Genomic DNA, 13,600 nt, shown 5'->3' with positions numbered 1-13,600 from the left:
GTGCTTTTGTGATTATTTTATGATAATTAGCTGAGTATTATCTAGTAAGATTAGGTAACTTTTTATTGCTATTGCATTGTATGTTACTAATTTATGCCATATTGTATAATTTTTTTCTTAGACTCATATGAGATGGATTTCAAAATGTACCATTTGTACACTCAGAAATACCTGAGTGGAATGGCCAGTCACAAAAACTATATAGTAAATGTAAATAATAAAATTCGTTTTTAAAAATTCAAGGATTATTTTGGAATCTATTACTTCTAATTAATATATTAACTTATGGTTGAAACTTAAAGTTACACTTTAAGTTCACAATATTAGCCTATCAATAGTTACTATGAGTTATTACTATATTACTATGGGTAATAAACAACCTCCTTTGGGTTTGCTATAACAAATAGACTAGTTTGTAAGCAATATACTTAACTTAGTTGTAAGTGTGGTTCCAAATGTATATAGTTGTAAATATAACCAACCATTTAAAACATTAATTTGGCTCATACAAAGTTTTATTCTGCGTCTTATTTAGGTTTAAGCCTAAGTTCCATGTTGCTCTAGTCAATGGGGTACCTACCTTAGACTGTCAGTATGCCAAAATTGTGTCAAACACTTTTTGACACTGTTTTGCATACAAAAGTTGGATATAGAGAGCTAGTGCTTACAAGGGATTTTAAGTGTATACTAAACCTTTGTTTTATAGTACATATGAATTTAGAGTTGAAATCAAAGCATATTTGTAGCGCACCTTATCTCTCTCCCCTTAAGCCAACTGGAAAAGGGGCAATTGCTTAATGAGAGAGCCCTTAGTGGCTATTTTATCCCCATTTATCCCCTAAGGGTTCAAGGATCTACGGTGACAGTATATCTAAATCTCATTTCATAATCACATGCACTACTCTTACCCCCCCTTTAGAGATGTCAATATCCTCATTGACTATTGACTAGCAACCCCTACTGAAACTAGCACCTCCATTTCCGCATTCAATTTACTAATTCTTTCATTGTATAAATCAGCTATTCCATGTGAGGCAACTAATCATCCACTCGTACTATAGTCCCACGGTGGATAGCTATTCCATGTGAGGCAACTAGCCATCCACTCATACTACAATCCCACGATGGATACCTTCATCCGTGGATACTCCACACAAACAAAAGGAAAGACGTATGCATGGATGCTCAATACGTACGATTTCAAATTTAGGGGTAGGAATATACCTTGCTCAAGGGTATACGTACGATTTCAAATTTAGGGGTAGGAATATACCTTGCTCAAGGGTATATTATATTTTTAAGTAACCACTAATTAATAGGAATCGAACCCATGCCATTTGCTCCAATACCACATGTAACGCACTTTATCTCTCTCCCCTTAAACTAACTGGAAAAGGGGCAATTGCTCGATGAGAGAGCCTTTAGTGGCTATTTTATCCCCATATATCCCCTAACGTTCCAAAGATTCACAATGACAGTATATCCAAATCTCATCCTATGATCATATGTGCTACAATATTGCACTATATTTAGTATTAAAGGAATTGTCTTAGTGGTTCCAATCCAATTGCATACACAAAGATTTTCAAAGATCCAAATTGATCTATATATGATTAGTTAGATTGCACTATTTGTTAAGAATGTTGTATGCATGTTTATTTATTGATAGAGGTATGTATATAACTGATGAGATGGCAAAACAAAATTATGCTGAAACACTAAAACATCTAGTTTAAATAAATCAATTTATAATAAATCAATAATAAATCAAGAAGAGGAAACTCTATGCTATAAAAGAGGCTAAGGCTGAGTGAAAAGAGGAAGAGCTTGGGCTAGATGCTATACCACAACATATAGCTTAAGATATTGAGATTGAGAATTTGTGAAAAGAAATTCACAAATTAGAAAAATAGAATAAAAAGATGAAGAAAAAAGTAGAGGCAAATAAAGTAGCTACACTTAAGCAATTAGAATCCTCTTCAATCTCTAAGGACAATGGAATTTTGTTATAATAGCAATTGTAACTAAATACCTTTAGGCAATATAAAATCCTCCTTTTGTACCATAAGAGTCTCAAAAAAAAAAAAAAATTTACTAAATAACCTTTACTATATGTTTTTTTAGATTATTCTCAAGTCATGGTTGTAATAGCATGCATCCTCAAAGGTGCCAAATTTATAACCAAGCTTTTCTCACTCATGATGCCTTATGAGAATGTTGCCAATGGAGAATTTCAAAATCAACTTGTTTAAATCTCTACACTTGAATGACAATAATTGAACTATCAAGCATAAGGTGGTAAAGATCTTGGAAACAAGACTTTAATATATGATTTTGAATAGGCCAAGACAATTGCTACAAACAAATGAAAAATCTAGTATATTTAAGTTAAAATATAAAGGGATAAGGCTTATAAACAAAAGTGCACTGTTTTTTTTAATTAGTTAAAAGTTTTGCAATATATAGAGTTTTTTAGTGGCCCATCCTACTCTATTCCCTTTAGCACATATGTCTAAGGATTGGGTTTCAATTTGTGGTTATCCTATGATATGTTACCATAGAGTATAAAGTGAAAACCACTATATTATATTTACATTCCCACAAAATAGAAAAAGAAGGAAGAAAAAATAGATTTATATTATGAAACAAACAAAAGATTTCTACTATATACTCAAAAATATGAGTATGATTTCTACTATATACTCTGCATATTCCAAAATCACTCCTTCAACTAGACAATTTCCATCCAGTTCTCTAATGAGCTTTTGGGGTTAAGATCTTCATGTATTTATTCCATTCGGTCCTATTGACAATTTATAGAAAATGTTTAAATTTGCTAGTGAGGCATATCTACAAAATGTAGAAATTGTCTTGAATACAATGGTGTTCTTCCCATATCTGTGAGACACAAAATCCCTAGGCCCCAAAGTGGAGCTGGAAGGGCGCCACATGGTAGTGGCCGAAGCGAGAGCCAAACGAGCGTAACACGTTTGGACCAAAAGCTCCGACTTGAAAAGTCAAGAGCGGGAGTGGAACTCCCAACGAAGGGCTCGAGGAACGAGCACGAAGCGAGCAAAAGGCGAGGCTCCAAAAAGGGACCCAAAAGGGCCAACACATGACACGTGGGAGTCCGAGATGGACCCGAGTTGGAGTCCGAAGTGGAGTCCGAGATGGACCCGAGTTGGAGTCCGAAGTGGAGTCCGAGATGGACCCGAGTTGGAGTCCGAAGTGGAGTCCGAGATGGACCCGAGTTGGAGTCCGAAGTGGAGTCCGAGATGGACCCGAGTTGGAGTCCGAAGTGGAGTCCGAGATGGACCCGAGTTGGAGTCCGAAGTGGAGTCCGAGATGGACCCGAGATGGAGTCCGAGATGGAGTCCGAGATGGAGTCCGAGGTGGACCCGAGATGGACCCGAAATGGAGTCCGAGATGGAGTCCGAGGTGGACCCGAGATGGAGTCCGAGATGGAGTCCGAGGTGGACCCGAGATGGACCCGAAATGGAGTCCGAGATGGAGTCCGAGATGGACCCGAGATGGAGTCCGAGATGGAGTCCGAGATGGACCCGAGATGGACCCGAGATGGAGTCCGAGATGGAGTCCGAGATGGAGTCCGAGATGGAGTCCGAAGTCGAGACCGAGACCAGGACCGAGACCGAGACCGAGACCGAGATCGGGACCGAGACCGAGACCGAGGCCGAGGCCGAGACCGAGACCGAGCCCGAGCCCAAGTCCGAGTCCGAGTCCGAGTCCGAGTCCGAGTCCGAGTCCGAGTCCGAGTCCGAGTCCGAGTCCGGAGCCTGAGAGGGTGAAAGCCCAAAGCGTTCGTCTCCCAGACCCTGGGGGGTTTGGTGAGCTCCAAAAGTATAGTAGGGGGAGGACTGCAGTGGAGCCAGTTTGGCCAGGAAAGGCCAGTTTGGCCCAGGAAGGCCGGACCCAGTGTTGGGTGATGAGCTGCCCACTGGGAAGTCCAAGACTAGAGTGAACACGGACCGACAAGTGGGGTAGCTTGCTGAAGTGTTCAAGAGCCGGCTCTAGTTCCCCCGGGAGATCGACTGGCCGATGCTCCCAGTCCAAGTGTGGGTGGCACTACCTACTTGGACACCTGTCGTGGCTCAATGGAACCTCGCTCTAAGCCCATGGCTAGAGCACCTAAAGGCGAAAGGCGAGGAGAGTACCCAGGTGGCTCGCGTAAGGCCACGATGTTCCGAAATGTTGTCCCGAAGGCCCAGACTGTGGAAAGGAAGAGGGACAGTCCTCTGGGGTGTGACCAAGGACACAGTCGTGTGGTGGGGAAGTCCCAGAGGACCGTGGGACTTAGTGGTCGGGCCTGTGGGTCTTGATCCAGTGGCAGTGTTGGCAAACACGGCCAGGGGCAGAAAGGGACTTAGTGGGGACTGACAGAGGGATATTGGGGAAGGCTATTCCCCTTGTCGGTGGGCATCCTAAGGATGCTAAGGAGTGGATCTGAGATGACCACTCACGGATGGTTTGCCTAGTCTTGGAGAGCCAAGACTGTGATGCAAGTGGTATTGGACTACCAGTGTGGCAAAGGTGATTGGGCATGGCCTTAGCGTAACGGGCTGCTATGTCGGTGGTACCTTTGAGTGTCGGTCATGGGATCGGACACGTGGAGCACTTGGACCAAGTGCAAATGTTGAGTGGCATGGATGCCATTCTCGGGGCTAACAAGTCCCAAGTCCTGGATTGGACTTATGGAGGTGGTGAATGAGACTCCTCCAAGTGGTCAGAGGTGTGGTTAAGTGACTAAAGTAGAATGGAAAATTTAGTCGCTTACAATATCCAAATTCACAATCTAACACCATTCTATATTTAATAAAGTTTTATGATTGTCCTAAAAAGTAACTTCTGGGACTGGGGTGAAAACCCAAAGTATGTGTTCCTCTAGGGGGGTTGGAAGGGGTTCCAAATATATAGTAGGGATAGTGGGTAGGTCAAACATGGCCGACTGTAAACAATTAAATTTTCCATTCTACTTTAATCACTTAATCATACCTTTGACTACATGGAGGAGTTTCACTAATGATCTCCATAAGTCTAATTCACAACTTGGGGACATACTAGCCCCAAGAATGGCATTTATGCCACTCAGCCTTTGCACTTAGTCCAAGTGCTCCATGTATTCAACCTTGTAACCAACACCCAAAGGTACCGTCGACATACCAACCCATTACACTAAAGCCTTCGAATCCATGGCTTAATCTTTTGAGCCTCACGAACCTCATCAAGAGAAGGTAGATCTTGCTCTGTGCCTTGTGGACACTGAACTTCAAGTACAACAACCGCCGACGGCACAAAATCCTCGTCTAGAAACGCTACAAATGCCAGAACAACAAGCTCGTTAGAAACATGAGAAGAGAGTGGAGAAAGAAGAGGAGCTCGAGAAAGGGCATCAACATCAGCCATAGAACTCCCTAGATGATGAACAACATCAAAATCATATATCTGAAGCTTCAAAGCCCACCGAGCAATACGACCAACTAGGTTCTTCCACTTCAATAATGAAGTAACAGCAGTATGGTCACCTTCAAATAACGTCCGAGAACCATGTCGATATGCATAAAGTTTCTTAAAACCCCAAACTGCTGCTAAACACTTTTTCTCTGTCGTGGAGTAGTCCATTTCCATTAGTTGTAATGTACGGCTTATATAAACAATAGGATAGCACTGACCAGGCACACTTGAGCTCTCTTGCATCAACACACCTCCAAGACCAATGTCAAAAGCATCCATACGCAAAATAAAAGGTCGAGTGTAGTTAGGATATGCCAAAAAAGGAGGAGTCATCAATAGCTCTTTAAAATCCACAAACACCCGCTCACAATCCGGAGACCAGATGAAAGACAACATTGATGACTTCAGTAACGCTTGCAACGGTGCAATCAAAAAGATGATCCACAAAACAACCAAGATATTGCACCTTGCCCAAGAAGCGCTATACATCATTCACACACTTTGGAGTAAGGAACTTTAGAATAGCCACAAGTTTGTCAGGATCAATTTATAAACCTTTACGAGAAATATAGTACTCAAGATAAGTTGTATCCTTGGACCCAAACACGCACTTTGACCGCTTCAATTTTAAACCAACATCCCGTAGCCGATGCAACACTTTACAAACATCACAAATGTGCTTTTCCGATGTCCCCTCCGAATGAATCAAGACATCATCAATGAAGTCAGCAGTCACCTTCGGCATATCGCAAAGAACCTCGTCCATCATCCATTGGAAAGTTGCTGGAGCATTGTTCAAACCAAACGGCATCACCAAGAACTCGTACAAACCAAACGATATACAAAAAGTAGTCTTAGGAATATCTTCTTCGGCCATTGGTACTTGCCAGTACCCAAAAGCAAGATCTAGCTTAGTGAACCAACGACTTCACCCCAGATGATCCAAAAGATCAGTAGTGTGAGGAAGAGGATACACATCCGGGATCGTCACTTCGTTTAACGGATGATAGTTGATGTAGAAACGAATACTCCCATCAGGCTTCGTCGCAAAATGAGGTTCACATACCCAAGGACTCCGTGACTTCCGAATAACACCCTTCTCCAACATCTCCTTGATGTTTGCATGTAAAATCTTAATCTCCTTGGGTGACCGACGACGAATAGGAACCTTGATTGGACGAGTATCCCTAGTTGGAATCAGATGACATGTGGCAATCTTGGCTCCAGATGATAAGTCAAATTCAAAGAGATCAGAATACTCCTTCATGAGCCAGTCAACTGCTGCAACACAAAGATTGTTGGAAGGATCGGAAAAAGGAAGAGTAGAACAAGATGGGAAACATAGAAAGAAATAGTGGGGGGACAAAAATAATGGAAGTAAAGGGACGAAGAGGTATAAAAATGAGAGGAATAGATGAAATATAAGGAAATATGAGACAACGGGGAGAAACCTTAAAGTCACACTTGGCACGATTGTGCTGCAACCAATCCATACCAAGGATGAGGTCAAAAGTTTGACTCGGCACCACCCATATGACTACAACCTAAGCTCGAGATCACCCACATGCACAACTAGATGTGCCTTATCCAGTGCACATGCATGTATACGGCCTTTGCCATAAAGAATGAAAATTGGCTCCACCACACGACACAAATGTAGATGGCAACGTGTGGCAACAGGTCGAGCAATAGAAGATAAACTTGAACCTGTATCAACTAGCACAGAGAGAATAATTGGAGACCTCTTGTTATAAAAATGAGTTTGAAAAGTAAACACTAGATGAACTAGTGCCAAGTGAACCCCTTAATAATACTCTTGAAAAAAAAATGGAGGGGTCATTGACTTATTCGCACAAGGTCCCTTTGTTACTCACTATAAGCTCCTGAATTTGGACTTCCCAGGAGGTCACCCAGCCCAATACTATTCAAACCCAAGGACGCTTAACTCCAACTATCCCAAGACCCTTAACCGATTGGAAAAAGGGGTGTACTCTTGTTCATGGGCCCTTTCCCTCTATATTTGAACCTCATGGATCGTTTCTCAAATCGTTCTCTTTGGTTGCTTATAATCCACCACGCTTCCCTGCAAGTTCACGCCCTCGTGAACGGAAGCTGAGAGCCGCAGCTCTCCCGAGAGCCCCGCTCTCTTGACACCCTACCCCTCGGGTCGAGCCTAGCGGGAGCAAACTGGACCAGCCAGATGTCAATCAACATGTGGTGTGATTCCCTTAGCCAACCAACAGAGTCAGACCTGAGACCCCTCTGATACCAACATGTGGTGTGATTCCCTTAGCCAACCAACAGAGTTAAGCGTCCTTGGGATAGTTGGAGTTAAGCATCCTTGGGTTTGAATAGTACTGGGCTGGGTGACCTCATGGGAAGTCCAAATTCAGGAGCTTACATTTGGTATCAGAGGGGTCTCAGGTCCGACTCTGTTGGTTGGCTAAGGGAATCACACCACATGTTGGTATTAGAGGGGTCTCAGGTCCGACTCTGTTGTCCCAAGGACGTTTAACTTCAACGAATAGGAACCTTGATTGGACGAGCATCCCTAGTTGGAATTGGATGACATATGGCAATCTTGGCTCCAGATGATAAGTCAAATTCAAAGAGATCAGAATACTCCTTCATGAGCCAGTCAACTGCCGCAACACAAAGATTGTTGGAAGGATCGGAAAAAGGAAGAGCAGAACAAGATGGAAACATAGAAGGAAATAGTGGGGGGACAAAAGTAATGGAAGTAAAGGGACGAAGAGGTATAAAAATGAGAGGAATAGATGAAATATAAGGAAATATGAGACAACGGAGACAAACCTTAAAGTCACACTTGGCACGATTGTGCTGCAACCAATCCATACCAAGGATGAGGTCAAAAGCTTGACTCAGCACCACCCATTGACTTATTCACGCAAGGTCCCTTTGTTACTCACCTGACTCGTCGTTTCTTAGATGCATCTCGGTGTCTAGACCTTTCACTATAGCAGCACCAATAGGACATTGTTGACGCCAAGGTCTCCACCTAGGAAATGGAGGTTGTCAATTTGGAAAATGTTGATAACGCTGATAATTGTGACCAACTTCATCACACACCCAACAGTGAACATCACAACTACGACCACATCCTTGCCCATGTCCTTAGACTTGAGCAGCAGCAGCATCAACTTCCATTGGAACAGGACTATCACCTATAGAAAGTGAAGTTGAAGGACGTGTAGTGAGAAGTGGAAAAAGTGACGACTCATAGCCTTGTGCCAAGCGAAAAGCATCGTCAAAGGTGACTAGAGCAAGTGCATGCATAAGTCCAATAAAATCTTGACAAAGTGCTAGCCAAAACATTCTTAGCTTGATCTGCTTTGACATATTTGGCTCCACACAAAGCGGAAATGAATGCCAAATTGCATCACTAACTCAGATGGCCTTTGACAAAGACGATACAATTGTTATAAAGCATCATCACAATCGTTGGCATGTCCGAATGCACATTTGAAGACATCTGAGAGAACACTTTAATCCCCACAAATGGCTATGCTCAAACCATTGTACCACTACAATGTTGTCCTTTAAAGACATATGGGAAACTCACGCAAACATTACCGTGAAGTGATTGAATCAATGATACACATCATCCTTAGGATTCCCGCGAAAGAACTCTTGCCAAACACAAAGATTAGCACCAAGAGCAAGAGGAGCTGTACCATGTGCTATGAATGCCGCCATCAACTGAGTTTGGTTGTTTAATTGCAATCATATAGTATTAAGTAATTGCACCAACTGCTACTCTAGAGTAAAAAGAGGAGGAGACTGTTGATTTGCTATGAAGATGAATGAAAAAGAAAGAGCAAAAGAAAAGAAGTGAAAAGAAACTAGAAGGGATCTAAACAATGCAAAAGTTAAATCTAAACTAAAATCCTGAAAGGAAAGAATAAAAAAAAGGAAATGGAAAAAATTAGATCTAAATAATGCAAAAGTTACATTTAAACCAAAATCCCAAATCTAAGCACTCTTTAGGGACAATAAAAAATGCCTTACATCTCCACCAATGTGAGTGCATGGAATATGGAAAAGAAATATAGAAAATATGCATATCAATTAACCCAAAAACCCGAGCTTATATACAGAAGTAAGTGGTTCGAATTGAAACCAATCTGACGGCTATCAAAATTTCACTATACTAATATTAATACATGGCATCGTAATTGTACACTTAAACCTCACAATGCTAATTATAGTATTATTTTATGACTTTATCTAATCTATTCAATATTGTATATAAGGAGGGGTTTCAACCCTAATTAATATACTTATTTCTATATCCTGAGCACTCACAGTATATGTTTAAATGAAATGAAAAAAACTTTTGAATATATAAATAAAATTAACAAGCGTCTTCAATTTATTATGGATAACTCAACACTTTCCTTTAAAAAATATAATCTTTAACTCTCATTTAATTGTTTTAAATAAATTTAAAACAATAATATAAATTTCATAATATAAATTTCTTAAACATAGCCCTAACCTCCTCCCGATCGTGCCACGCGGGTGCCGGGCGGCGGCTGAATACCCTCTAACCTAACTGTTGGCGGCTAAGGATGGCGTCCTCTTCCGCGTCGCTTCAGGAGCTTGAGCGTTCCATCCGGGCTGTGGGCACTGAAATCGAAGAGCTGGGAGAGCAACTGAAGTGTGAGAAAGATCCTGAAGAGAGAAAGCGTCTGTGGGGGGCGAAGTGGCAACTGCGGGAGAAGGAGGAGCAGCTGCGGGAGAAGGAGCTTCTCCTGCTCAAATCTAATGGTACTTTTTCGCTATGCGCGATCTATTCACTCCTACTAGCCTTGCCCCAATCCAGCTGCTTTCCTCATCATCTACAGCTCTGCCGCAAAAGCCCCAAGTGTGCGTCTTTGTTTCGTTGCATTTTGCCGATCGCAAAAGCCAGGCGTTGCAATCCCATTTTAGACTCGAGGTTGCACTTCCATTATTTTGTATTTTACCCATTGTATGTGTTCTTAGTTTCTGATTTTCCCCGCCACCATGCATGCTCATTTTGTTTCTGCCGTTTTTTTTTCTCCGTTCTAAGCTTGTGCTTTTGTCTTGTGCAGCTCAAGAAATTCCAACTGCTGGTGAAGTATTAATCGAGGCTCTCCCCCGCGTAGACGCTTTTATCCAAAAGGCCCGGGAGTCTATCAAGCAGCTTGGAGCTGTGCCCACAGTGAAGGGGAAGCCCAGCCTACTTTTAGCGGGCTTGGGAACAAGCTTTCTGACGCAGTCTGGTGATCTGGGCAAGATGCTAGACAGTAAAGGTCCGGTGGTTTCTGTGGTGGGCACATCGGGTTCAGGGAAAACAAGGACGTTGCTGGAGCTTCTCTGTTCGAGAATTGGGCTTTACTTCGTAGCTGACATGCAGGGTAACTTTGGGTTTGAGGACTTAACATTATTGCGCAGCTTGGTTCTGGAAGGCGTGGCATATGACGTTCGAGCTGCTCTAGCTCAGTCGGTAGTACGAGCTTCAGTTTTAGCTCGGTTATTTCTACTTAAGCGTTGTCTTGAGGTGAAGTTCTCGGCACGGGAATGGTTGCTACTCCAGCTTCTGGGAAGTCAGTTTGTGCAGGTGGATATTTGCAGGGATTTAACGGGGTCTTTGCTCGTCAAGTTGGAAGCTCTAGGTGTAGTGAGAAGGCAGGAAACCTTAGAGGAAGAGATCAATGAGCAGTGGCAGCAGGTTATAGGGATGGCTACTGATGTAGTCGTTGTGTTGGATGAAGCGCAGGCGCTCTTCGAGTTGCACAAAGATCAGTTTAAGCCTTTTGGCGGAGGGACTGGGACGAGGAGTTCGTTCCATCAAGTGTATGAGGCACTTAGCCGGCCTTCCAGAGGTGTGACTGCCAAGCTGCTGCTCTCGGCTACTTGTTTGGCCGGATACAAGGAAACGGAGGTTTTCTCGCCGGCAATTGCCAAACAGCTGTTACGGGGTCCTGCTTTCTGTTCCTTCGGCAAGTTTCGAGACACGGGCGACATGTACAAGTACATGAAGAATTTTGTCGCTGTCGACGACACTGTTGATGAAGAGTTGCTCCAGAGGTTCGTAGGGAGATACAGACCACTGGCTCTGGTTCTTGAGGATTTTCTGGAAAAGCAACGCTCTCTCAATGAGTCGCTTAAGAGTGTCCGATCGATGCTCACGAAGGAGGACTGGGAAGGATCTTACGTCACGGTTTTGAAGCGCATCCAGGTCCAGATTCACGGTGTGGAGCTGATCCAATTGTGCCGGATGATATGTCTGACAATCCAATATGTTGGAAAGTACTACTGCACCAGGAAAGAGGAAGTCGAGCTGATTCACCATGGGCTAGCTTATTTGGATGCTGTTGATGTGGATAAGGGAGAGTTCGGGCTGGAAGGAACGATCGAGGAACCACTCGTGTTGGAAGCGCTTGAGTACTATTTCCGTGAGGACAACGCCCTTCTTCACATAATGAATCGTCTCAATTCACCATCGGCAGGATTCAACCTCGAGATAGCTGCAGCAGATGCTCTTTGCAGTTTTCTTTCGGCTGGCAAGTTCAGTAATCATCCTATCTTTGAGGGCGCGACTGCTTTACCAGACATCTTCTGCCAGCAGCTGAGGTTGTGGTCAGCAGACAGCCTTCGACTGGTGTGTAGTACCAAGGGAATGACGAGCTACCTCGCTGGTGGGGTGGGAACAGCAAAGGTTCTCCACCCGGAATTCCTAGCAGGTCCAGATCTGGTGATCCCACTGAAGACGGAAGACAACAAGGAGCTGATCCTCTTTGCACAGTTCAGACTCCTGAACTTTCTTGACAAGAAGAAGTTCGAGCAGGGCGTGTCGACGACGAACCCTGAGTTCATATTCAGGTCTCGCAAGGCAGCAAAACTGAGGGCAGAGTTCAAGGAGGAGGTTGGTAACCGCTGGTGGAAGAACGGCATTATCAGGTTGATGGTAGTGTATCCAGCAGTCTTCAAGAAGGAGCGTATGCCTCCTGCTGTTGAGGTGATTCCTGCTGCAGGCGGTGTTGGTCCCCAGCTCAAGATCATCATTCATGCTGGCAACGCAAAACAATTGTTTTCTCAGGAGTAAGTGGTCTTCATCTGTGTAGTGTGATTGTTGCTAACTTGTTTTGACAGTTTGGTAAAATTTCTAGGCGTGTACAAGGGTTTGAAAGTTGGAGAGCCCAACTCCTTGGGACGTGCAGTTGGTAAAGTGCTGGCATTGGACTTGCATCACTCTCTCATGGACAGGCCTAGGAGGAAAAGAGATTTCGATGTAGCCTTCACTGAACCGGAAGACTACTGGGGTGATGAGGAAGGAATGGAGTTGGATGTATAAACTGGCAACTGTAAACAGGTAATCTAGTGTTATTACAAGTTAAAGAGTAACTTGATTGATTTCACTTCTTCTCCTTCAGGCATGCTGGACAAAGGTGTCTTTAATTTCTTATTGTTTATGTTAAAAGCTTTCTTTTTCTTTAGTGTCTTGAAGATTGTGTTATGCCATCAGTTTATTAAAGGCTATAGTTTCTAAATATATAGTAAGGATGGTGGGTAAGTTGGAGGTATGGTCAACTGGTTATGTTTTGTGTAACTACTTGGGTTCTCACTGTTGTGTTTTGTGTAATTATTTGGGTTCCCACTGGTTGGTCTAAACCCAAGACTTTGGTTTGGGTACATATTAATTGGTGGAGTATTATATGTTGCTGAAATTAAACTTCATTTGTATGTGCTTTTGTGATTATTTTATGATAATTAGCTGAGTATTATCTAGTAAGATTAGGTAACTTTTTATTGCTATTGCATTGTATGTTACTAATTTATGCCATATTGTATAATTTTTTTCTTAGACTCATATGAGATGGATTTCAAAATGTACCATTTGTACACTCAGAAATACCTGAGTGGAATGGCCAGTCACAAAAATTATATAGTAAATGTAAATAATAAAATTCGTTTTTAAAAATTCAAGGATTATTTTGGAATCTATTACTTCTAATTAATATATTAACTTATGGTTGAAACTTAAAGTTACACTTTAAGTTCACAATATTAGCCTATCAATAGTTACTATGAGTTATTACTATATTACTATGGGTAATAAACAACCTCCTTTGGGTTTGCTATA

General features: G+C 42.6%; 1 protein-coding gene across 2 annotated transcripts; it reads left to right on the top strand.

Moving 5' to 3' along the window:
• Positions 1–9,975: 9,975 nt before the first annotated feature.
• LOC112348765 lies at positions 9,976–13,030 on the top strand. 2 transcript variants are annotated; one of them, XM_024681935.1, is made up of 4 exons: positions 9,976–10,260; positions 10,566–12,558; positions 12,610–12,829; positions 12,891–13,030. In XM_024681935.1, the coding sequence occupies exons 1-3, from the start codon at positions 10,062–10,064 to the stop codon at positions 12,809–12,811; spliced, it is 2,394 nt and encodes a 797-aa protein (XP_024537703.1). In that variant the 5' UTR covers positions 9,976–10,061; the 3' UTR covers positions 12,812–12,829; positions 12,891–13,030. The 2 variants fall into 2 exon arrangements, with proteins under 2 accessions (XP_024537703.1, XP_024537704.1); XM_024681936.1 differs by lacking the exon at positions 12,891–13,030 and having other exon boundaries at positions 12,627–12,769.
• The last annotated feature ends 570 nt before the right edge of the window (positions 13,031–13,600 follow it).

The sequence above is a fragment of the Selaginella moellendorffii genome, unplaced genomic scaffold, assembly GCF_000143415.4.
Source record: "Selaginella moellendorffii unplaced genomic scaffold, v1.0 SELMOscaffold_32, whole genome shotgun sequence".
Classification (NCBI taxonomy): Eukaryota; Viridiplantae; Streptophyta; class Lycopodiopsida; order Selaginellales; family Selaginellaceae; genus Selaginella; species Selaginella moellendorffii.
Note: the sequence above shows the minus strand (reverse complement) of the source record. Positions and strands in the feature narration are given on the sequence as shown.